The following is a 27802-nucleotide window of genomic DNA, read 5'->3' as shown; positions in this document are numbered from 1 at the left end:
AGCTCTTCACACGCATCGTTGAACAGCACTAACCTCGTGTAGAGTAGAAACTATGATCGAATATTGTCTGTCTCGTGTTTATATAATAATGATCGATATCGAAAACGGTAGTAATAAAAATAACGATCGACGTGTTGTATTATTTAGTTTTATCGAAATCGTTGTGTGCAAGGTTTATTTTAACGACTGTGTCGTACCTCGTACACTATGTATTTCCTTAAAATACCTATCATTACAATAAATAATAATATGTTAATCTACGAACAAATAATGTTATATAATCGGCGCACGCGCGTGCGTATATGTTCTAGGAGATAATAAATAATAATTCTCTCGACAATATTCTAGCAAGTAAATTGAGAAAAAAAATAACGTGTTCATCAGCTGTTGGGATAACAAAACAAAATGCCGAAATGATAATAATAATAAAACCACCTGTGAAGTCGTATAATAGTCCACTGGACTGCGTGAGTAGACGACGTTTATCATGGATGTCGAAGACGTATATTCTGATTCGGCTTATCTCGACCGGCGCCGGCTTATCGGAACGTCAATGTCCAAAGACTATACTCCTCCGCCGACTTCACTCGTCGTCTGGTCTTCTCCCACTCGCTGGTCATCATCGTTTCATCCGCCGTTGGCGATCTGTTCGAAAAATTCGTCACGAGTAGCGAACCGACCGTGTACACACATCCCCGCTGTACCGACTGCACGATAATCTCGACGAGTATTTTTCGCGATTTCCCCCGAGTTTTCACCGTAACCACGACCCCGGTATACGAATATTGTGGTAACTACGCTGCAGCGTTTCCGCGGCTTACGAGAAGTTATAGGACGGCGGCGAATCCGCAGTAAAAAAACATGGCACATTCACTGCGATTGATCACCTACCTGGTGCCCAGCCACCCCGTCGAATTGTACGAGTGCATCTCACATTTCCTGGAAGAAGAGCTGCACGTGAGCGCGACGCTCGTCTACGAGTCCAGAGACCCCATCGGCCTGTACGACGACGACCGTCCCGATCCTTTTTGCCTAAAAGAAGTCGACATAGGTACTGAACAAAAATAATTATAACATTGTATATTATCATTATTTTGGTATTATTAGTCTGCCGTGATGATAATAATAATAATAATAATACGGTTGATGAAAATATTAATTTAATCATTCTCTCAGATGTGTATGAAAATAGGATCTTGTTATGCGTAATATCGTTAGCTGGCATATTATTATTACGGATTGTATATTTTTATCATTACACATTTCTTTTTTTTTTTAACGAAATCAAAAAATTACGTTAATCGTATACACGCACAGTGTAGGCGGCAATCCGTCGTTATTAATGACATGAATATAATTTTATTCAGATAAGAACGCGTTTCGCATTCGACGGCGATCTCGAAAATTTACGCCATTTAAAATTCTACATAAACGCTGGTTGTTAATGAAATATTTCATACTACATTCATACTCGTTTTCACGTATAATAACATGACGGTTTTTTTTTTTTGTGTGTTGTTGAATGAACGACTATTGTATAGTGCATATTTAAACAATTTTACAATAGTTTCACACACGTCTAGTTACAGAGCAATCAATGTATTATTTTATTCGGTGAATGCCTTAACTCAGTTTTATTGATAACAAAACGTGTCAATAAAATTTCATTATGCAAGGTTTATCACGTGTTTCATTAATGTGCATTCCGAATGTTCGAAAATAAACCTTCAATAACCGCGATATCAGCAGTGAACTTTAAAACTTGTGAACTTTGTTATCATTATATGTGTATCATTTGTGATTTTGGATCTAATTTTAGGCTAAACACTTTCTAATTTAATTTGCTTATATACTATGGTATAATATGCCTCACGATTATACACAATTATTATACAATTATAATTATAGTACTTTATAGGTATAAATTTTATTGTTTTGTGTTACCTAGTAATAATAATTGAGCACACAATTTTTCGAGTGACTTATCCTACGTTCAAATACAATAATAATTAATAATAATAATAATAATAATTTATTTGTGCCAAGCACCGTTTGATCGTCATCTAGTTTTACATAAGCAGGTCGTTACAGATATCTCATCGTTTGTATCCATATTCCAAATTCTCTGTTGGAAGGGTTAAAATAATATATAGGTATAATATAAAAGAGATGTTTGTCATTATACAATTATGTCCAAATATCTGACACACAAAAAAAAAAAAATGGAATTAGTGTTTACCAGTTGAGATCTAAGCGGCTTATGCCGCAAGACTAGCTTTTTTTCAAACTTCCAACTTAGTTGTTGAACTTGAAATCCTATTTTTGTGTGATATATTATTATCTGGCATTTTAAATTCTAAAATATGAATCGTCAAAACCTTTGTTTTTCACACTCTTTGACAAAAATAGAACAAACAGGTGATCGTTAATATAAAACAATGTTATTTATTACTTTTGAATATTTTTTTCATTTTTGTATTTGGCTACCTACATATCGGAGTTCAATGTTTTTTATACAATTTACGTTTACGTATTTTTTTTTAAAATACACATGTATTAATGTAATGTAAAAGTAATTATTCTTTGTACACATGAAAAAAGCAAATGCACAATAGCATGTACGACAGAATGAAATTAAAAAATAATTTTATAACATAAACAGCTGATATTTCAGATGATAAATTTAAGACTCCCAATAAATTCGATGTTATAATGTACAATATGGTACCAAAGATCAGTTTGAATAATTGATTTAAATTTAGTCTTTGATGTAAAATAATTTGTACAAAAGCATTTTAATATGTTTAATGTCTACGATTCATATTATTATATTAATGCTTTTTATCATTACATAATACATTTATGTTGTTATAACTCGGACAGAGAACACAAATCAATCATCAGTTTCTTACCTTTATAATATCATTATTATCGCTTTCGTCATCATCTTTGTTGTCGTCGTTAACAGATAAATTAACATGTTTAATGATCTCATTAAAATAACCATTAATAGTAAGTTGTTATGCGCTGAAAATAAATTTCTCAGAACGATGCTTATTATACATAGCTAGGTATCTACGACGGAGTGTTCAATCATTTTAATTTTTGTCTTCAAAATTTTCAACATTACAATCTTTGCTGTAAACAGTTACATATTGTATTAAAATGTTTTTGTAAAAAATCCGGCCGATATAAGTAAGATCGATATTATTATGATATTATATTACGATTTACAGCCATACAATAAATAATGAGCAGTAAACATTATTTGTAGGAAGTGATGTGGCTTAGCTTAAACAATAATACTCATCATAACTTCATAACGATACCGTCGTCGAGAGTGATATCTTATTGATACTCTTTTACATCAACTAACTACTAAAATATTATTATGATTATTACTGATCGAAATAAATTTTTAAGTATTAAATGGAATATTTTGTAAACACTTGTGGGGGCAAATAATATACCTAACACCTAACACCGCTGTCAATTTCTCTGCAAATAAATGTGCACATAAATTCATTAATATACCAAAACATTAACGATAAGTAATAATGATAAGCATTGATATCATATGTTATTAACAATATAACAAGTATTAAATCAATTATTATAGTGTTTCAATCAACATGTGAAGGTACGTGAAAAACTCATGATGAGTGGGACGCGGAGAAAATCAATCTTTAATATATATATATATATATATATAAAAGTCGAATGGATAATTTTATTAATATATACAATAATAAAATAAATTAATATAATAAAAAAAAAATTTAAAAAAAAAAATTATATTTACATTAAATATTATTTGGTTAATTTGAGATCGATAATAATAAATTTTACTAGGGTAATTGTATTTAGTTTTGTTTTTGTGCAAAAAAAAAAAAAAGATTGTATTATCATAATTGTGTAGGTAGTTTCTAATAAAATAAAATTCAGTTCACTTAAAATTATGAATATAGGTACATTACTTACAAGCAAAAGTTATTGTTGTTTGATAAATATTGGCACATGGAAATTTCCAAACTGTGTAGGTTTGAACCGCTCGTTATCACTATATTGATAGGTATCGATTAATATGATAATATTAGGTATATCCAATTAAATATTATAAAAAGTAAATATTATGTAAAAATAGTAAAATAATGTTGTAATAACAATATTATGTATTTTATTCTATAAACAGCTATAATAAATTAACGTTTCCGTGATGGTGTGGCTGTGTGTAGGTTTTATGAGCCCGACGCAGTACTTGAAGATGAAAAAGTCGAAAAAAATCGAATTGCTGCCGATCACACCCGTTTTCGTGCATCCCAGGAACACTGCACTGAAACCGGGATACTTTGCGGACATCATCATGCACACGGATGTCGAGTTAGCTAACCCGCTATATCATATTATACGCATTGAAAATAATACATTATTTTATTAGCGCCTTGGCGTGCGACAATGCGCCCTGTAATGTATTGTATTTGATTTTTTTTGTTTTTGTTTTCGTTCCGACTATACCGGAAACGTACAGGAAAACCGTCAAGTCGTTTTTGGACCTGAGGGGCTGCAATTGGGGTTACACGGGAGACAATTCGCTCAGCAGCAGTCTCACCATACAGAAATTGCTCAGGACTCACGGCGAAAACTCGTCGTTCTTCGGCAACACGATAAGTAAATATGTTTAATAGTAATATCATATCGTTATTAATTTATTATCGTATTATACATTTTTCCTGCGTATGTATGTAGGTAGGTGGATAGGTACAGCTCACTAGGCTAATAATTTATTATTTTTTTCCCTCGTTTTATGCCCCGCATGAACAGCAGGACACGTCTCATAATATGCAGGTATGTACAACAGGTGTGTATAATATTCGACGAAACGTTCAGCTAGTTAGGCGACCGACAATTTTTTCCCTTCCGCCAATTAACGAATTCAAATCGATTAGCACAAAATATTTAGGTCAGATTTAGTTGGTACGCAATTTTTTTTACACCGGATAAATAAAAATAATAATAATAAAAATTGCATTCCTCAACGTTTCTTCAAACATAAATATTATCCAACACTGAAAATACTTTAATTATTAATGTACCTATGTGAAATGAAGTCTTCATCTTTTCATATATACCTGTATAAAAAAATAAAACATGTATATAACAATATATAATGTAATCATAACAAAACAAGGTTTGGTCGACAATAATATTGTTACCTAGCGTCACTTCAGTGCAGCTAACTTGACAGTAAAACAAATTCTGAAAAAATTGCATGTCAAGACATTCCAACGGCCATACTATAAATACCTATAACAAGTGTAGGTAGCTCGACAAGTCAAACAGAAATTAATTATAAAATGATAAATACGCACAATGTTATACTATCTATTATAATATTGCAAAATATGAGATGTGGAGGTACTGCATGTACGAATTTTATATTTATAATGAAATAACTAAATAAATACGAACAATAATATATGATGTCCCGTCACACTGTTATTGGATAGGTACAGACAACTTTAATTACGAATGTAGACGAGTGCGATATTTAAAAATATGGAAAACTATTATATTGTATTATTCGCATATTTTTACATGGTTAATTTAAATTATTTATGTTTACATTAAACATTAGAATAATATTTCGTGATCTTTAATCATTTTTGGTGTATTGTTTTACAAAATGTATTATTTCTACGTATTAACTTGAAATTATATCAGATCATTCGTAAAACAAAAGTATTGCTTAAAAATATTACCGTTTGTTATTCATTCAAAATATAAAAAACATTGAAATAATAAACGACTGTTGGGCATAAGGTGCGACCTAATGATTTGTTGGAACCTAAAATATTCGAAAAATATAACTGCCCGGGACTACGCTAGCATTAAACATTGTAAAGTTTAATGACAAATTGCGTTGTAATAAAAGTTGATTCATTGGCTGTTTGCTAAACAGTGTATCATTTATTATTGTAATATATGAATATCGAAAGTTAAAAATAAAGTCATTAATGGTAAAATATAACTTACTTTTAAACCAGTTATAAATTTATGAGCAAGTGCTCCACATTTAGTTCTCAATGAGAAATGCGATCTATATTTTAATAGTATTATATTATATCCAAACATAATACAATAAAATTATAATTATTTCAACGTCTTACAAACCAACCTTACTTTGCAACTTGTGTATGAGTAAAATACCCATCTTTGTATTTTATTTTTTTACAATGTTAATCGAAAAATGTTTATATTTTGTAAATCTTCAAAGAATTTATTGTAAACTACAAAAAAAAAAAAACAATTCATATTTTAGTTTTGGTACACCTTTGTTTCTATATAAATATAAACAATTAGTACAGCTAAAAAATTCAAATTTACTTTTATTCCAAATAATAAATCAAATTATACCCAACTTAAAAATATTTCATTCAGTATATCATTAGTTGCACTTTGGTCTTTAATGTGTGGAATTTAAAAACAAATTTATATGTTTTTTTCGTCCGAAAGTCTAATTTAATATATTTTTGATAAAGTTTACTCGTAATAAAAGTATGAAAAGATATTTTTAGTTATGTATAGAAATATAAAACATATTTTTTTTTTAAACTTTATTTTGGATAGAAAGTTCACTTAATTCAAAATAGAAAGTATACCTACAACGACAATGACAAACTAATTTTTAAACACGGTTCTTTCACTCAATTGTTCATATCGATTATCCTTTTATTAGAATGTGTGTTTAAATACAATGGTAAAAAATAATCGTCAAAGTGGGGGGAGGGAGGGGGTAATTAATTTGAATTATAAACAAACTTTAATGCACCAGTTAAATTAAAATGTATTCAAAAAACAGTTTAAAAAAAATGTAAATAAAATTACTAAATTATTGCGTATATGGTAGTAATATTATAATGTTCTTGTGCAAAAATTGCTAAATTACATTTATTGGAGATTAATCGTTCGTTATGTAATTCGTTTATCAATATAATCACTTAAGTTGTATAGTTGGTTGGATGATTTTTAGATTTTAGATTTTAGTATAACGCTGTTTAATTGTATTTAAACACAATATTATTAAGAGATCAACGACAGCCTACTTATCTGCAGGTTGGTCACCGACCACAATTAGTAATTATTTATTATTACTGTAAAAATGTTCGTCTTCAAATACTCCTTGAATAATTTCCACGGCACACTACCTATAATTGCACGTTTGAATGATCATCAGTACTGGTCGTATCTGCTCAGATAGCACAGCACCTGTTATTATAATACACTTAAAACTATACTTGCTTAATTGTTTTTCGAGAGAGTAGAGTAATTATTCACAATAACTGTAATTATAAAATACTTATAGGTACCTACAAAATAGCGACAGAAAAAAAAGCAGCCCAAATAGAGTTGGCTAAAATTATTTTTGAAAATACCATACTTTTTTTATAAAGATACCACGACGATTAGATCCTTCTTTGAGCACCTTTGCCCGCGTTCTATTAAAAATATAATATACAGGTGTCTCAGAAAGATAAAAAAAATAAAAAAAATAACGCTAATTAAACATATTATGACAAAAATTGTTGATATTATATGATGAGTAAATAATTTAAGATAATATAATAATACTCATATAAGCAAATTCTCACATTTTAAAAAAAGTTATTACGTTCCAAATTAATTTAACCAAAAAGGTATTGAATTTAAAAAAAAAAATTAAAAATATAAGCTACTCGATTTAGATAAAACTTTTTACCATAAAAATTGTTCTTATAATTAGATTCACAAATAGGCCATTATGAATTTATCCAAAATTTTTTTAATCAATTTTTAAGTTTTTATTTTTAGTATTAAAAATAAAAATAAAATATACTAAAAAGGTAGCGCGTGTGTCTATGAATTATATAGAAAAACATTTTTTAAATATTGAATATGACAAAAATCATTTCATATATGTCAGATCATCGTGAGACATCCTGTCTCCTGTGTATAGGTTCAAGAGGATTTAACGAGCATAATATGCTCATTCCCCTTTGAAATTTTGAAGTACACTTATTATGGACCATGTTTTCAAAAAACTTAGATTTGTATACAATTTAAGGAGTTTCCTGAGGTGATACAAACTTCTTTTTTCGAATGAAAACTACCTTCTAGGATTGTAAATTATTGTGGAAATAATTTTTTTGAAAGAGTTGTTGATAAATTGAAATCGAAATTAGTAGTCAGTTATTATATTTTAAGTATACCTTCAAAGGATGTAATATTCCATATTGGAGGATATTTGGTGATATTAAAATTGCAGCAGTTATAATCATGTATAATTTTTGAGAATTGAATGACAAGTACCAGATTAGATATGTATACTCCATACGTCATATAAATGTTTTGCAAACTCATTATAATCACGAGGACAAATTTTCTTAAGTACCTAAAAATCTACAATTGAATAAATTTGAAACTATATCACCGTTAAAAAAAAAAACATCATCAGACCAACAATTTCTAGTAGAAATGGGTGCGGTTCTATTATGAAAACAGATTAAAAATAACGTAAGAAATTTGTACCGCCAGAGGTAAAAAATCTAAGTATCTATTCGAAAATATGACTTTCAAGTAGACATACTATTAATTATTATACCTATCTACTAACTGCTGATTCAAAAATTAAAACTTTAATAAAATTCGCATTATTAAGAATAGGTCCATCTTTATTGTATCGCTCTGTATACACGTGTCGTGCGAAGTATTTACGCCGAACCGTAACTATATACGCTAAATCAACGCACAAGTGTGTAAATAATAATATTAATATAGTAATATCAAAGTATCTGACATCCGGTGATGTGTGTGTGCGTGTTACAGAGACCGGAAATCATTTGTCGACCGTGGAGAAGGTGCAAGATAAAAACGTGATCGCCGCCGCCGTCGATTCTACGGCGTTTTACAATTACAAAAATGTTTTGCACAAGGAATCGGACGACATAACCATCTTGCACAGCATCGGACCGCTACCTCCGTACGCGATCGTCTGCGGAAAACACTTAAACGGTAATTTTATTATATTTACTATTTTGACGGGCCACTACACGCAATGTGTGTTATTATAATTATTATAATTGCGATATCGTTTTTTTACGTTATAATTAAGAATTTGATACAAATATATAAATGTTAAATATAATTGGATATAATATAATTAAGTATAATTGGAAGGAGAGTCAGAAGGTAAATGTTCTGGCACGCGGTGAAAGCGGTGGTTGTGGCCGTAATGGGCAGTGTAATTGGGGACAACGAAATGTGTAGCTGGTTGGGGGTAGGGTACGATGGAACTCTAATGTAGACCGCTTGAAGAAGGTCTGGTGGGGGGGGGGATCCAGGGACTCGTTTGAAAGAGACGATATAAAGCTTTGGTCAGCTTCAAGACGACGAGTGGGTAGAGGTTTGGCGTAATCTTGGTGTGCGATCGGAATAATTTTGCGTATGAAAGCAGCATATGATGTTAGAAATTTATTCTGTACTCGTACGAGGCGAAGAAGTTGGAATCTCGTAAAAGAAGGTGCCAAACGACCACACCGAACTCAAAGAGGAGTCTAACGAGTGGTAAATATAATGAACGGAGGCAGAGGGCAGGTTTGAAACCTTTGGTATTACGTTTGATAATGAATTCCAGTGCTTTCGTTGGTCTATTAACGGTAAAGTTGATGTGATGACGGTGTTCAAAAGTAGGGAAGAGAGAGAGTAGAACATCCCAAGGTCTTTAACGACGGAAGCACGTTGAAACAGATGGTTTATGATTGGTTTTTGCAGATGATCTGAAGTCCAAAATCGTCAACGCGCTGTCGAGAGCCACGATTGTGCGGTCGTGGAAAGTGCAGTTCGAGAAGTTTGGTCTGATCAAATTCGTGGTGAACTCGAATGACGCCTACTCCGAGTTAGAATTCACGGAGCCCCTGGGCGGAAGCGGATTGTCGTCGATCTATTATTGAGGACACGTAAATTAATAATGACATTAAGTTATCGTCGATCTACGTACCTACTTATAGCAATAATAGGCCTCAATAATAATAAAGTCTGTTTACCAATAGTTTTAAGAGGAAAAAAAAATTGTTATTAAACTTTTCAGTCTCATAGTTTAATGATTTATACTACTTCACACACTATATTATAATATATATATTATTAAAATCTATACATATTGTAAATGATATTATAAAATGATTTTAATTTATTTAATTTTGTTATTACAATATTGCATTCATTTTAATATACGAATATACAAATTTAAAATCTACGGTGCTTTAGTTTTCTGTTTTATAGCAGCTAACACATTTACTCGAATCATTTGAATATACAATATTTTCTTATTATAAAATAATTTATTAATTTACATCACAATGTTGTACTCTTGTGTTGAGTTATTTTTGTCACAATATTTATTTGTAAAGAACTTATCAGTTATGCTGAACTGGCAAACACTAATTACAAGACTAATATATGTACTACTTATAGTAAATAGCACAAATATAATCCATTCGCTGTATTATAACTAAATTTAAATTATACAATTAAATACGATTATTATAATTTAGAAATAAAATACAAATTTGAATTTATGACTTCAGATTTTATGTTTTATACTGTCATCTGAGGGATAACCTAGATAGATATAGTATTGTGAACTATGGAAGTGGAGAACATGTTTAGTTAAAAATGTTCACTAACGCCATAAGGATAAATAATTATTATTATTCTTTAAAAATTCAAAAGCAATTCTTATAAAATAATCCAATTTTTAAATATTTTATTATTTAATACATTTAATCTGCTAAGTGGTAAAAAATTAAAAACTAAAAATTATCGATAAGACGTTGAAATATGAAAGCGACGTTTTAGTTATCAACCACTAGATGGCACAATAAGAATACAACTAGAAACGAATACGGTTTATATATTTTATGGCTGAAATCTGTAAAGTGTAAATTGTAGAATAGGTATGTTATTATAATTTTTTGTAATGTAACGGAACTACGGTAATTTGAGCACATCTTCTAATTAGGACTAACTGAACTTATTATCATTTAATTTCATTAAACACATTCTATGAAGACTTTATTATTATATTTAACGAGGCTACTAGATTGTATTTTTTAACTATTTTAATTAATTACAATTGCAGACATAATGTAAACAAAAAAAAATCTCCATTCCATTAAAAAATTAAAATTAAACATTAATTAGTTATAATATACATTTTATTGAAGTGATAGATTTTACAAAATATTTAGTGTAAAAAAATTATTGTGGTTTATAATGGTTCATCATTATCAATTTAATGAAAATTCTAAAGAAAATAGTTTGGCAGATGTCTTAAAAGAAATTATATTATAGCATACTCTCCTCAAGACATACTGAAATAATCCGCGATTTCAATATTTTTGGGAGTTATAAGTCGGAAATTTGGAAATTAAAAGAAGATCACAATATAATAGTATGTGTGGTAATAATTGGTTTCGAGATTATTAAATATATTGTTAGGTAATTAAATGGCTAACGCCTGATATACTCACCGACTGCATTTTTTTGAAGATTTACCTTGATGTCTTGTCGAAGAGAGTGTCCAGAAATAATACATATTTAAAATCAAAATTTCCGATTACCTACATCTAAGTAAAAGGATTAGACGTGGAGAAATATGTGGTTCATGAACCATGAATTAAACCTTGAAATAATAAAATGTTTACGATTACAATGTTAATGCTTTTAATTAGTTTCAAAATACCTTACAGTGAATGAACGTACGAATATATTTTATAGATAATAAATTACTATAATATTGTGCTCTGACAGTATTATTACCGATAATCAACAGTAGTTCTAACTATTTACATACGAATCAATCAATTATACAACAAATCTGATAAATCAATGAGAGCTTAATGTATTAGTGCTTAAGTGACAATACTGAGAAACGACATTGAGGGTAAGTCAATATCAGAGTCTAATTAGGTCGCCAAACGAAGCAGGTCAAAATCAACATCTATTTAGATTATTTTTTTTGTACCTAGTGATTCGGAAAATATTAATCATATTATAATCCTTAGGATAATCATTTTAATTTTAATCATTAGACACATTTTTTTATGCCAATAAAGGGTATGATAGGTATTGGAAATTTAAAATGTAAAAAAAAGGTACACAAGCTTTAGAATGTTTCTATAGGAACTCAATGTATACCTAAGTACATAACAACGACTCCAGTGAATTACGTGCAGTATTTTAATTCAAAATTAGTTAAATCACACGTGTTGTAAGCCACAACACGGCGTAACGTATAGGCAATATAGGAACACTGCACTATAAAATCTATTACGTACCTATACAATAGTTTAATCCTTTTGAATTGTGCAAACAACTATTGAAACGACCCTACATAGAAAAATAATCTTATTTGTGTCAAATCTAGACGGATATTCCAAATCCACAGATCTATGATGATGCTCAATCCACATGCTCTGAGAATTATGTAGAACAAACCTGAAGTTGTGTGATACAATAAATTGATTATAACATACTGTTGAAATACGTTATTATTTTACATTCCAATCACCAAAAATTTGAAAAGAGCGCAAATTATAGAACGGTTTTGTTGTATTTTGAAGTCAAAATGACTTCAATTCAGTATTGAGGTTTGCCATAGTCAAACAATATTGTCACTTGAAACGAAAACTAACACACAATATTTTAATAACAATAATGTACAATTAAATGTTTTATAACGTCTACATAAAATATAAGTAGTTTTTCCAACAATTTATTTTTATTTCATAAACAGTTAGTAATAAGAACACTAAACCCAGACAGTATGTATAGACCATGTATTGTGTGCATTCGTCATAAGTACTCCATGTTCTTTTTATGCAAATATAATATTATAATAGGGTAGTTTTATTTGAATCAGGTATGAAACCTTTTGTAAAATATAACTTTCTAACTAGAAAACTACATAAATTAAACATAAGGAGAAATACTGATACATTTCTCAACTTGCTATGGGACCAAACATAAATCGATCACATTCAATTAAAACTCATATGATTGCAGTATGTATACCAAACCACTGTGTACTAAAAAAAGAAAAATATGTTATTAGATTCGTATATGGTAAATTCAAAACATTTTTGATTTATCTCGAATTTGATATTAATTTAATGTGCATAATGTTATTTTTTTTTAGGAATACTACTACGTTCACAACGATGGTCCAAACGTACAGGTACAGTCGGTGAAATATTGAATTATTGTAATAAATTTAAAAAAAAATGCATTTTCATGCAGCCGTTTCATTATTAAATTTAAACAAGAACAAATGAATTGATTTTTCCTCAAATTTGGGCCAAGTCGACTTTACGATTTTTGTTTTTACAGCGAAGAACACAAACAGAAGTGAAACTCACAGTTTTTATGTAAATTCCAAAAGTTTTCTTTTCGGTCAAAGATACAATTAAGTAAAAACAATTTTAGTCGCCTGTGAGGGTACAAAACTTTAAGTCTTTTGAAATGCGTCAGCACAGTGTTAGGTTTGAATAAATTGTTAAATAAAGTATGAAGTGTGTAAACAATGAATATAATAATATTTCTATATTAATATTCGAACAAAATTAAAATCATCGCAATGCTTTTTATTATTTACTGAGAAAAATTAAAGTATTTAGTGCGCAGTGGTAATATATTTTCAATCATCATGAACAAATCTTTAATATAATATCATTCAATTAAAAATATTACTAGAAATATTTTTGTTTGTTTTATGATAATTTTTTTTATTATTATTGAATTACATAAACAACGCTGTTCATTATTTCTGAGTAGTTCATTATAATATGCATTTAATTTAAAAAAAAAAAAAAAAACACTTCAACGACTAGTGAGCCTATTCATATTAAATTGTATTTACTGAATTCCAAACTGCACTGTTGTTTACTCAGCTTAATTCAAAACTTTTTTTCATCTAATTAATATACTCAGAATAAAATATTATTATTATTGTTATTATTATTTTTATATAGTTTTCGTTTCGATATTATTTTTATTTTTTGAATTTTAATACTCACAGATAGCTGCATGTACCTCCAACATGCAATATATATTACACTCACAATAAACAGCCATCGCAGATCGTTTGCGCATACAACACGATATAAATATGGACATTGCACTTGCAGGTGCGTTATCGTGTGTGTGTGTGTGTGTGTGTGTGTGTGTGTGTGTGTGTGTGTGTGTGTCAACTTCACAAAATATTCAATGGGACGTTGCAGATAGTTTCGTTAATGATGTTTATTTTTTAGCATTCAAATAATGGGATTCGCCATTATTACTTCTCCGGCCACACTTTACACACCGTTAACCCTATTTATCGTGAGTCGTGACGTGGTATTTACATGTGGTGAAGTTACGTACGAATATCACAATATATTATTATTATTATTAATATTATTTTTATTAGATTTGTGTGTGATTTTTTTCAACAAGGTTAATCGAATGGCTGATCCGTAGCGTTAATATTTGGCTGTTTGAGGATATTTTTATGATAATTAAACACGCGCAACGTCCGCTGAGACCTGAAAGACCTGAAAGTAAATTTAAAGGTATACTGAGGTAGGTCTTAAGTGTGAGTAGGGTTGGCAAAACAACGAGGTGACGGCTTAATTTTGTTGATGATAATTATTATTATTGACTGATTCCGGTGAGCTGGAATTCCAACACCTGAAAATCGTTTTCATAAATTTATATTATTATATTTGCGTCCCGCGTGGGCTTTAAAGTCAACGGCGGATACTCCGATAAGTGTATTGATTTCGCAAGCCGACGACGACCAACTCAAACACCTTCTAAAAACATTTCAAACGGTTTATATGTATATATATAATATATATATATATATATATTAGTTTGTTACCAAAATCACGTCTCTGTTTGCTTTATAAAATCAGTTCTCGTCGCCGCCGCGTGTAGCCTCATCCACACGAACTTTACTCCAAGCCGTATATGTACATCTTTATTGATCTGGAAAAAGTTTACAATACTTTTCTATATTGTTTAATATCAATTTGTTTACTTTTCAAGTGTTTTTTTTTTTTTTTTTTTTTGTTATCTACCAAGTTTTTATTTAAGAAAACAATATATGTCTCCATTCACCGCATAATATTGTACAGCTCTCGGCCATATTATTGTTATCTCCATCACAATATCAATAATATCTTACTGTAATAGAAATAAATATTTTATTAAATGTGTGGTGAACATTTGAAGTTTTTTTTTTATTGATATATTATAATATTTATTTACTTACAAGCATAGGAGTGTCCAGACCTCATTCGCAGGTCATCCACAACAGTGGCATTTCTAGGGGATGGGGAAACTGCCAATCCTCCTCCCTCAAAAAAAAATAATAAAAATGTCTGTTAAGATTTGGGGATATAACCCTGAATCATACACATGATGAAAAACAAAACATTTATAATATGAAATTAGAAATTGAAAAAAAAAGGTTCATATTATGCATCAAAATGTACAATGTAAGTTTGATCAAATTTGCAGGTCACGCCTATGCTTACAAGCTATGTACGACGCGGTCGTCTATACAGTAAATTTGGTTAAAATATGAAACGTTGAGTTGATTCGTTTAACGCGAATTTCAACTGACGGATCCGAATCCGCGTACCGTGGAAGGCAGAAAACTGGACCATCAACATGTCTTAACATTTTTTTGTCTTCATATAACTATTATAAGAATACAAAGATTTGACAAAAAAATTGTTCGTTGGACCTCGTTTATTTATTGTTTTAATCTTCCGGACTCCCCATTAGTAATTATTTTAGGACCACTATTGTTTAACATAAATTTATGTATAGTCGTCATCATTTAAATACCACGATCAAAGGTGTTGTTTTAATGATTATATATGTCAACAGTGTTCTTATTATTTTGGTTTCGTTTTTGTTTTGTTTTTTTTTTTTGCGTCATGATTGTGCAAGTTAGGTCATCCAAAATGAAACCATAATTTTATCGTATTCACATATTACATATATTACTATTGTCGTACAAGCGTTCGTCATGACCTATTATTATTATTGTGATATTAAAATGCACACTGAGAAAATAACGACCGAACACAATATTATTGTATTGTATTATGTAGTCGAAAAACAAGAACGACGATTGAGTAGGCGCTAACAATCGGTGTCATTCGCAAACCGATCAGATGGCTCACCAGTAAATTTAATCACGCATTGCTGCTTGCACCATAGGAATATTATTATAAGCGATGGCGAAGGATAAAATACAATATTATGTAAGCATTATAAACTATAATAACCTATATAAATATTGTACAAGGTGTAACAGATAGAACTGACTTTCGGCATAACTTTTGTTCAAATTAAGTTTTTATTTTATTTTATTTTTATTCATTAAGTCACCCATCGCTACATGTATAATACATTTTTTTTATGTTTATTTTTTTAATATTGAAATAAGTAAAAAAATTTAATTTAGTAAAAAATCGTTTGGATAATTTTAAAATGGCCTATTTGTGAATCTGATTCTAAAAACAATTTTAACGGTAAAAAGATTTATCAAGGTCAAGAATTTTATTTTTTAGAATTTTTTTTTTTTGTTAAATTATTTTGGAACGCAATAACTTTTTTAAAAATTATGATTTTTGATAATTTTCTGACATGAGTATATTTCTAAAAATTATTTACTTATATACTAATATCAACAATTTTTATCATACGATGAATTAACATATTTTTTTAATTTATTTTTTTAGTCAGGTCTTTCTGTTACATCCTGTATATGTAGGTATGTTATACATTTTCATTCTCAGTATATACATTACGTGTATTATATTATGTATATTGCATACACTATAGGTACCTACACAATAATGCACCACGGCAGCTTTTTAATTTGTTCCATTGGTGTGGTATTACAACAGTAGAACGTCATAATGCGAGCAGCTCTGCCGTAGAGTGGGAACTACGGAATTCACCATCGAACAATACGAAGGAACGCGCGACCGTCCTTTTTTTTTCATTTTTTTTCTTTCTAAATGTGAAGGTCATTCAAGCTAAAAGCATTAAAGGAAATGTGTTTTTTATTTAAAATTGCGTTTTGCGAGTAAAAAGAAAAAAATGAATAAAACGTGAGGTCATAATATGGGCCGAGAACACGACGTCGACGGAGTGTTTTTAATACCACCGATTTTTATTTTACAGCAAACGTTTTGATTTATTACGAACAGTCACGACCAGTGAAATTTGCCAAATCTGATTGCAAATACCATGTTTTTGAGGCACGCGAAAAAAAATGAGAAAATTACGCGAGGAAATACAATCTGACTGTAAAGTTTTTATTATTTTTTTTCACCCTCTCGAGGAGTGTAATAATATTTTATTTCAACGATTAGTTTTTCAAACCAATTATAACTTTGATTAGTAGGTAGGTATATAATAGTACACACATTAGGTCATACCGGATCCCGTGTAGTGTTTGCCGCGACGCAAAACTTTTTCCATCTCATTTTTGCACACATATCGCAGAATAATATTCACCGATACTGTTTTGACGTCGTGGCAGAAATATTCTCAAGCAATTTCTACGAACCAACTCAACAGTGAGGGGGAGGGGCAGAGGAGGGAAGGTTGTAGTTTGTAAAATAGTTCGAGTTTATTTATCGGCGAATTACAGAACAAAATAATATTAATAGTAGTGGGTGTATTATGCGTGTCACATACACGAAGAGTCAAATAATTTTGCAAAAGTCTACCACGCTCTCGAATTTTGTACAAGTTGGCTTCGGAATTCACAATTTAATATTCCTAGAAAATAATATATTGTATAATGTGTGTAATAACAATGCACATAATATTGACATCTATCCAAAACTGCATGACGTGTCTTTCTGCAGGCGCATCTAAGTAATCAGCTGTGTGTTTTTTTTTTTAATAATAACAATTAGTTCGACCCGATCATTATTATTGCAACTATCGTCGTACTTCCGGCGCTCGTAAGACAACCTACTTATATTTTAGTCACGATAGGAGTCATACAGTGTAATAATAATAATAATAATAATAATGATTACGTATATCGATGTGGCGATTGCAAAAATTACACGAGGACCGGATTAAGGGTTGGCTGTCGATCGCCTAGGACAGCGTTTTCGCAGATAAAATGTACATATTTGATTTTCGTAAAACTAAAAATATGGGTGTAAGTGAAGCGACGTAGAGTTTGCCTGAGTTGGGTTCGATGTTGATAACGATGATGATAATATTTATAATGAAAATAACCATTGGCGTCCTATATAATATCATAAAACGCATATATATAGCATACATTGGAGATTTGGCTACATCGACGGAAACTCATCGCACATTAGAATATAATAATATCTATAATATGCAAATTGTGTTGGTTAGCGCATAACTCAATAACGCCTGGACCAATTTGGCCAGTTATTTTTTTTTAATGTTCGTTGAAGTCCAAGGATGGTTTTTACAGCGAGAAAAATTCGAATAATTGCTGGAAAGACCTTAAAAACAGCCCTTACTATAATATGGATACTATAATATTGATCGTCTCCATGGCAATGTAATCACTGATCAAGAAAATCATCTATGGTGGTCGATTATTTGTCGATATGTCGTAAGTGTTGTTTTTCTTGGATTTTCTGTTACCTACTCTATACCGAGTTTGCTTTTGTCAACTGATACACGAATTAAATTCGTATATCGTGTTTTGTGCAGAGTGTTAAGTTACCTATGATCACTAATTATTGCATGTGACACAATAATTTATATTTGATATGCCTCCTATACGACGAAGCAATTTAGGTAGAAAAACCCAAAATGCTACAAACCAAGGTAATTACCGATCTAACCAAAGTGCACAAGAACGTGACGACCGAAATGAACGTGAAAGAATTCGGATATCATAAACGCGTGAAGCGCGAGCGCGAAATTCAACTAATAATCGCGCAAGTTTGAATCGAGCTGCTTTCAGTTACGATGTGTCAATTGACTACAGTAACTACCACTGTGTTGTTATTGGTTCTATGAACTCGGTTTGCTCATATTGTAAGGCTTTGAAATACAAAAACGAAGCCAATGGATTGTGTTGCGCAAATGGTAAAGTGAAATTGATACCATTGGATCCACCACCAGAGCCATTATACTCATTGGTTTCAGGAATAGGAACAGATTCCATACACTTTTTGACAAATATCCAACAACTGCTTTCAAATGACTTCATTTGGGGCAACAAATGTAGTTCGGGAAAATGTTAAGCCAACTTTCAAGGTATGTATTATTATAGCAGTTAATCATAATTATTTTAGCGAACAATATAATCTGTCACCTAACTTAAGATGTGTCACTTAGTCATCATATTATTTGGTGATTCAGTTTTAGTGACACTTTTATTATTTTGAAACCCAATTTAATTATTTGATGATTCAAATATTCATCGATTTTTAAATGTTTTCGTCGATTCACCTCAAAATATACATAAAATTGTATTTATTCAATTTAGTTATAACTAAATATTACATATTATTGAGGTACCTAAGTATATTAAATATTATTTGGTGATTCAAATTAGGAGACAGATTGATCAATGGCTAACCTAACCTAACCAAACCTAAGTTTGATCAATGGCAATCTATAAATTTATACCCCACATTGCTTATTTATTTCATTTTATTTTATAGTGTTTGGTACAAACATAATATTTTTTTTAATTTACAGATGCAAAGCCAAATATGTTCACTGTTACCAGTACCAGATAGCAACTACAAATTCCTGCAAATTTATTTTATGGGCAATTCACCACAAGAAATTGATCTGCGTTGTGCACATAACAATTTAGTAAAGAGGTCTATTGTAGAACAATTACAAACTTTATTTCATGAACACAATCAATTGATTATATTGTTTAAAACTGCACTGGATCTGATGCCATCTGATAATTACAAAATTGTAATCAGAGCTGATAAAACACCTGTGGGTCAACATGCAAGACGTTTTAATGCACCAACTATTGATGAAGTTGGTATCGTTGTAGTTGGAGAAAACTTGGAATCCCGTGATATTGTTTTACATCGTCGGAATGATCGATTACAACGTATAAAGGAAACACACCGCTCATATGATGCAATATCCCATTATATTTTGGCAAGGTGAAGATGGCTATGATTTCTCAATAAAAATGATAAATCCCATTACAGGTAATTGAAATATTAGTTTAGCTATGGCGATAATATCTCAGTCACCATATTATGTATTTTAATTTTATATTTCAATGTTATAAAAACAAAATATATTTACAGGCTCTGAAACCAACAAAAAAGTCAGTTCAATGAACTATTATTCATACCGCCTAATGATTCGGGAAAATGAAGACAAGCACATATTGAAATGTTGGCGATTATATCACAAATATGTTATTGACATGTATGTTAAAATTGAAACGGAGAGATTAACATTCATCAGGTTGAATCAGACCAAACTCCGATCTGAAGAGTATATTCACCTTCGAGAAGTGATTAATACCTACTGATGGAATTATTTAATTATTTTTTATTCACACCGCCCTATCACCAGGGTGACGGTTCTGTTCAGGAGAATTTTTTGCCCCGACAGGACGAGTACGGTGACGGGGACGTGATACAAATTAAATTAAATAACAAATAACAAATAAAATTGAATAAAATGGTGTCGTAGACTTGACTCATGAACATTTGAATAGAAATTAAATATTATTATTTTGGGCGAAACACGACGAACGCTTTGGAAACAAACGATTATTGGGAACTCAGCATTCGAGAAACAATCAGGCGAATGAAAATAATAATACTGCACGGCAATGCGAGTGCAGATGAGAAGGAATGATACACTTGTAAACGTGGCGCGACGCGCACTAAAGGTGAACAAAATTATCAAGAGTGGAAACCTTACGTACCACACACACACGGTGGCGTGGCCAACAAATGCTAAAACCGTACCGTTAAAGGTCTGATCACACGGTATTAATGCGAATCCCGAAATGATTCCCGCGGGACGATTGCACCGTCGGTGGCGGGATAAACGGATTGAACGGAAATTACGTTTCATTCATATACCACACACACACACACGCACACACACACACACACACGCACACACACACACGCGCGCGCGCGCGCGCACACACACACACACACACACACACACACACACACACACACACACACACACACACACACACGTCATCGTGATTCGCGAGTGTGTGCAAGGGTCAATGGTGGAAAATCGGATTTCCAGTCGTTTTCGGTTTGTTCTTTCGCTGCTGGGCGTACACTTTTCTTGGCACACGTGGAAAGGATAAACCGCGACATCCACGATAAGACGTATATATAATAATAATAATAATAATATATAACAACGGTAATACTGGATCAGACGAGTTTGCCGGACCGACGCCCATCCGATACCTATACCACGTCGACCACTCATCTACCGAGGTAGGTATAATTAATAGTATTTCCACGTAGACAGGTCGCCGCGCCGCCGTTTAACATTCACACTGATCAAATTTACATTGCGACCATCCGTCTGTTTGTGTTTATTTTGTTGACTGCTACCTGCGTTATAGTAATTTTAAATATTATTAATAAAGAACAACCCAAGGTAAGTGTTATTAATTGACAGAACGATTATACGCTGTATCACAAACGAGTAAAAACTCCAATATTATATAATTACAGTAATATTCATATTAAATACTATAAAAATATTATAATATCATAATATTTATAATCAATGGTAGTCTATTTTTATACAATGTTACGTTATCTAGGTATAAGAGCAAACAAAGAATAATAATTATTAAAAAATATCGAAAAAATAATAATAAATAATGAAAAAAATTTATTTCAGATCATAAATTTATTGTATTTAATTATTATGTTAATATTATTAACTTTTGTAAAATTTGTTTTGTAACATATTTTTAATAGATTAATTTGTAAGCACTGTTATCGGAGTAAAATTTTAACCAATATTTAGAAAAAAATGTATTATCGATATAATTAATTTGTAGATAATCGAGTCTTTAAAAAGCCGCTTGGTTTGACTAGTCAATGCCATTTTATACATTGCAATATTTTATATTTAATGCCATATTATTCAGTTATGTAAAGTAAAAATGTACTTTTAACTTAACTAAATTAAATAGATAACGTGGCATTGTTAAGAAATATATAATTTTTTTTGCATTTGATCCTGATTGTGAGACTGGCGCAATAGAATTATTCTGACTTAAGTATCCACGATTAGGTAATTAATCAACAATTGTTTTGTAAAATTCTAAATTATATTAGAAAAATATTTGTAAAAAAACTCGTTCTTATTACGAATAAGTTCTTATTCTAAGTACACTTTTATATGTTGGTAAAAAGTTTCTACTGCATATTATAAATTCTTAAATAGTTTCTCAACTAGCTGGTTTCCAAAGAACAATAATGAACTAATGAAAACGCAGTTGCTTCTATTGATTTAATGGAAACAGTATACTGGATTGCCCTAGAGAATCTTTATAAAAACGTTTGATGGTAACGACGGGAATAAAACAACTAGATAACGAAAAAATAAAATATATAGTAACTCATCGTTGCTGCCATTGGATCAAAATTGTTTCGTTTGTTAATGTTTGGATTTTTGGCATGTGTACGTAGAGAGAAAAAAGCTCGATATTATAAAAAAAAAGTTTGGTTGTGCTTTAGGCAATTGGAGAGATTGGAAAGTTTCCATCCGCTATTAATTTTTATGATTTCAGTGAAAGTTGTGGAAGTGATTCGGGTGGTTACTGGTATCATAATATAAATATAATATTATAATAATATACTCTGCTCACCCAACCAGACGTTATTGAGTGAAAGAAAATAACAACGTGATGGTTCTGACGGAGTTAATCTATGTATTATTATTGACAAGAGATGAGCGATACAAATAACACACGCAAATAACGAGTGTTCGTGACTGCGTTTGATAGAATATATGCGCAATGGATAAAAAACTTAGTGGTTTTAATTTTCAAGGGAAATTCAATTTGGGAACGATGTATTATTTTACTATAATAAAATATGTAGCTCAAATTGAGTATAGCAACTTATACTTTTATATTGTACTTGTTTCATTCTATTTTTAAACGACGTGGGTATTTCGTTTTATTGTTGCATATTCAGCATTTATTTTATATGATATTACACCTATACTGTTTATACTAACAATAATCATAAGCATCATATTACGATCGGTGGGGACTGTCCATCGGTTATTAGCGAGTAGAAATATATTGCACGTCATTACGATTTATACTGTTAACAATAAATGTCTATATAATACGTCTATGTTATTATTTATATTAATAATACATAACAAATTCAATGTATATTGAATAATAAAATATATATAAATTATATAAATTTATTTATTTATATATAAATTATATAAATAAATACAAATAATACATAACAAATAAAAAAAAAAAGAACACTTGTTATACAACAAATAGGTTCCGATAAATAAAACTGGAGTAGTACCTACATTGAAATTTTTAAGCACCCAATTAAGAACAGTTAAAATAGTTAAATGCTTATGTAGGAAGGAAAGATATTTGTGGCTGCGTAAAGTATTTGAGAAACTGTAAGAACTCAAATACCTATTTTTAAAATTGGTTCTTAAAGAATTCATCAGTATAAGCTGATTACAAATTACTCTTGCAGAAATATCCACATATGTATCTAGCCTTTTCTTCTTATATTTTAAACCCTTAGGAACTTCACTAAACAATAATAAATTAGTCTAAAACCTTTGTACATTTTTTATGAGTAGAGTTATGTACGTATTGATTTTACATAAATATGCGTGATTTGATACGACGGTGATTTTTAGTAGAACATTTTTGTGGCTGTAAAAACTAACCTCAATAAGATTGAAATTTAATTCAAAAAGTGCTTTAAAAAATACGTCTTTTAGAATTATTGATCGGTTGTTTTCAATCCAATCAGGTATATTAAAAATGGAACATAGTTTTAAAAAAAATAACTTTTGCAAAAGAAAAACTTCGTTCATAAAATAGAAAAACATCCAAAAACTATTTTATTATATGAATAAACAGTTCCAAAAAATAATTTTATTATAATAATTAATATAATAACAGTATATTTTCAGCTTAAACGCATTCCATTTCCAGAATTGATTGAAACTCTCGAAAGCACGTTTATCATCTAATCGGCACAATATCGATTTGAAAATAATTATAAAACGTGATTTGAACAGATAAAAGCAACGTTTATTACTAAAAAAAATAATAATAATAATAATAATAAAAGGAAAGAAAGATACGAGAAAAATTGGTAAGATTAATAACGTTTCCGTCACAATATTATTTATTTACCATTATCGTCCGACGAGTGTATTGTATTATACTGGATTTTGTGTCCATCGGCGGCGATGGTTCAGAATATTGCATTATAAACCTTTTTTTTCTTCGAATTTTAACTCTACGTGAGCCAGTCTTTAATTTCAATTACGTTCCGATACCTCCGACGGAATCGTATAATATAGTCGTCTGCGCAGGACGATCGATTAAAAAAAAAACCCCGAACTATTCTCCTGTCGTCCTTAATCAAAACGGATAACGTTGTTTTATCCTATAAGGTTGTCTCGCATGTACAAAATAAATATACAGCCCCAAAAGAAAAACTCAAAAAGGTTTCAGGTGCGTGCACCCATCCTCGTTCTAGAATATTGATCGAACTCCTCAGACCCGCGAAAAGAAAATCGAAATGTTTGAGTTGATAAACTAACACGTCTCTCTCACACACGGAAACATAATATACGTATAGAGACATTTCTAACCGTTGCCGCCGATGCGCATTTAGATATACAGTCAAAAGTAGATAAATTGGTGGCCAAGAGCGGATTTGGGTAGTGAGTGGGCGTTCATCATACATAATATAACTGAGAAAACATTTTGTTTTCTTATAAAAAACATTTATTATCATATTTAAAAACAGTAAAAGTTAACTACTTAATTAATAATTAATAATCTTAAATTACTTAACCTGTATAGTGTATACATAGTATATATTATTTAAAGTAGTATTAATTTTTTAGATAGTAATTGTAAAACATTGAACTGACCTCCGGAGGAGAAGTTGTGTTTTGCTGTGCTCTGAATTAGTTTGTCATTCACGTAATTTTTGAAATTATTCAGTTTTTTTCTTTTCCTTTTATCAATTTACGTTTAAATGCTTAAACTCATATACAACCGATTTAATTTATGACGATATTCTTCCATTTTTAAATTTGTACAAAATTGAGATGCGATTCACTGCTGAATAACTTATAATAGTATACAAAATAAATAATAATAAATAAAGGTAAATATAAAGATAATAAATAATATAAATATAAATAATAAATAAACGCAATAAACACAATTGCATCTATTTATTATAAGTTACATACAAATTAATTTCAGTATTATTTAATCGAATATGTGTGAAAATATAAATGAAATATTTTTTCTGTGTCCTAATTTAAATACCATAAAATTTTGTATGTCTCAGGCTGCAGCCCACACTCAGTTTCTAAATTTTTTCCTGTTGATGATATCGCAGAATTATTATTTTAATGATCACAGTACCTTCATTTGTGTACTATAAGGCATGGATACATATACCGTTGTCCAACGATTATTATTATTTATTACTTATTAGAGTACCTACCTACGCTGTGACCCAGTTCCTGCGGTTTTCTCATAAAATTTGTATCGTGCAGCAAGAACTACAATATAATGATGCACAATATCAATGGCGATGGCTATTAAAAGTGACAATTCAAATACGTTATCATGTATTTAAAAAAGTTTTAGCCCAGCAGCCGATTGTCATGGATGAACTTGGGAAACGTAATAGTATGGAAAGGTATCAAATATTTTTATGTTTAAAAACCACCATAATATTATTCTTTTTTTTTTCTTTAAGTTTAGGCAACTGTGGCCATTAGCTGTAGGTTGGTTGGTATCGTTGGGTTTTGAACTGTACGTTTTCGGAACAATTGGGTGTTTGACAGAATTTCTAGTGATGGGCTCAAGTAGGTTTCTGCCATGCCCGGGTGGGGTGGGGTGGGGTGGGGGGGTGGGGGGGGGGGTGGCACGATATTATTCAATTGGTAGCGAACAATAATATTAATCGATTTTTAATGACGAAATGTTATTTGTGTTTATATAGTGATGGTATCATAATAATGTCGTGCGTTGTTTTACGGAACTTACTAAATGCACATCGAGAAAGGGAAAGATAATACGAATTAATAATCGAATGGTTTGTTAGTGTACGCGATTTAACTATCTGCACCATATTGTGATAATAAATAATTATTAACCGATGGATTTCAAACAAAATGTACTGTATAATATTTTAAATCACGAATTGTAGCTGTGAAATCAATGTTAGGAAAACGTCATATTGTTCATATATATATCACAAAGGTAGATACATAACTCGAGTATTGAAAGAACAGTTCAACTAGGTATTTAAACATTTAAAGTCTCAAAAATCGATAGTTTTAGCGTAATTATCATATAGGCATTTTTCGGGTAGCTACACCTCACTATAGACTCACGTTAACATTTAAATTGATGATAACGAAAAGAAAATATAACTGTCAAAAAGTCATTACCGTCGATCAAAAAAAAATCATAGAAACTGTTTGAATCGAATGCGTATTGAATTACAAAAAAAAAAAAAAAAAAATAAAGATCGATAACGAAGTCAAGTAATGTTTTCCAAAATAACTGCATTGGCTAGGTTTGCTGTCAAAACATTTTTTTTTTTTTATCACGTACCTATTACCTAACTGTCAACCTGGAAAATCGATTATTGTTTCGTACACGGTATCGGCACGGTAGTCGTCGTATACCTATAATATTATTATAATCTCAAATAATATGACATCGTTGCAAAAATTCTGCTGCATTCTGCAAACAGAGGAAGAAGGTTACCTACTAACACGCATTGGGGGGTATACCGGCCGTGTCATTATACAAAAGTCAAAAACACAAACATAAATATATACCTAGTATCATATGAAAACACATTATTATTATTAATATATTGCATCAAATGTGCAGTACGTATACGTATAAATATAATAATTATTTTAATTGTAAAAAAAAAACAACAATAATAATATCACACGTATTGATTTTACGCATGTGAAATTCACGTTGCGTGCTAAGCAAGTGCACGGCGTACACGTGATATTAATATTATGTACGATGATAATATAATATAATATTTTCAAACCTAGCGTTGCATGTGCATATATGCGTTGACTCGCGCAGTTTTCACACGATGTGCATTTTTTTTCAAAAACCTACGATTTTGCGACTTACAGCCGATGTGATGTATCTATCATTCTCGACATCACGTATAATATTATGTCCATGATGAAAAACACACATATTATGCCGTCTTGTAGTTTATTTTGAAAATTTTCAGATGCAGTGAGTGGGTCGCGATGTGTAGGTTTATCTGCAAATAAAACTCATTGATCAATATTGTGATTTAAATATCATACATTTTTGCGTAAGGTCGCATTCTACTAGGTTTTTTTTTTACAACATAACGTCATCAACTCCGCAGGCAAATAGGGTGGTTCTTTTTAGGATGCAAAAAAACAACAATAA

At 30.5% G+C, this 27802-nt stretch overlaps 1 protein-coding gene and 1 pseudogene across 1 annotated transcript; both read left to right on the top strand.

Moving 5' to 3' along the window:
- Positions 1 to 312: 312 nt before the first annotated feature.
- Positions 313 to 10616, top strand: LOC107169360 (uncharacterized). The gene is made up of 5 exons (XM_089228419.1): positions 313 to 1051; positions 4236 to 4380; positions 4529 to 4668; positions 8863 to 9048; positions 9808 to 10616. The coding sequence occupies exons 1-5, from the start codon at positions 862 to 864 to the stop codon at positions 9984 to 9986; spliced, it is 840 nt and encodes a 279-aa protein (XP_089084545.1). The 5' UTR covers positions 313 to 861; the 3' UTR covers positions 9987 to 10616.
- An 8299-nt stretch (positions 10617 to 18915) lies between these two features.
- Positions 18916 to 20623, top strand: LOC149054863 (uncharacterized; annotated as a pseudogene).
- Positions 20624 to 27802: the final 7179 nt, after the last annotated feature.

The sequence above is a fragment of the Diuraphis noxia genome, unplaced genomic scaffold, assembly GCF_037042655.1.
Source record: "Diuraphis noxia isolate RWA-SAM2 unplaced genomic scaffold, SU_Dnox_SAM2 contig0005, whole genome shotgun sequence".
Taxonomy (NCBI): domain Eukaryota; kingdom Metazoa; phylum Arthropoda; class Insecta; order Hemiptera; family Aphididae; genus Diuraphis; species Diuraphis noxia.
The sequence above is the reverse complement of the archived record's forward strand: the minus strand, read 5'-3'. Positions and strand labels throughout refer to the sequence as shown.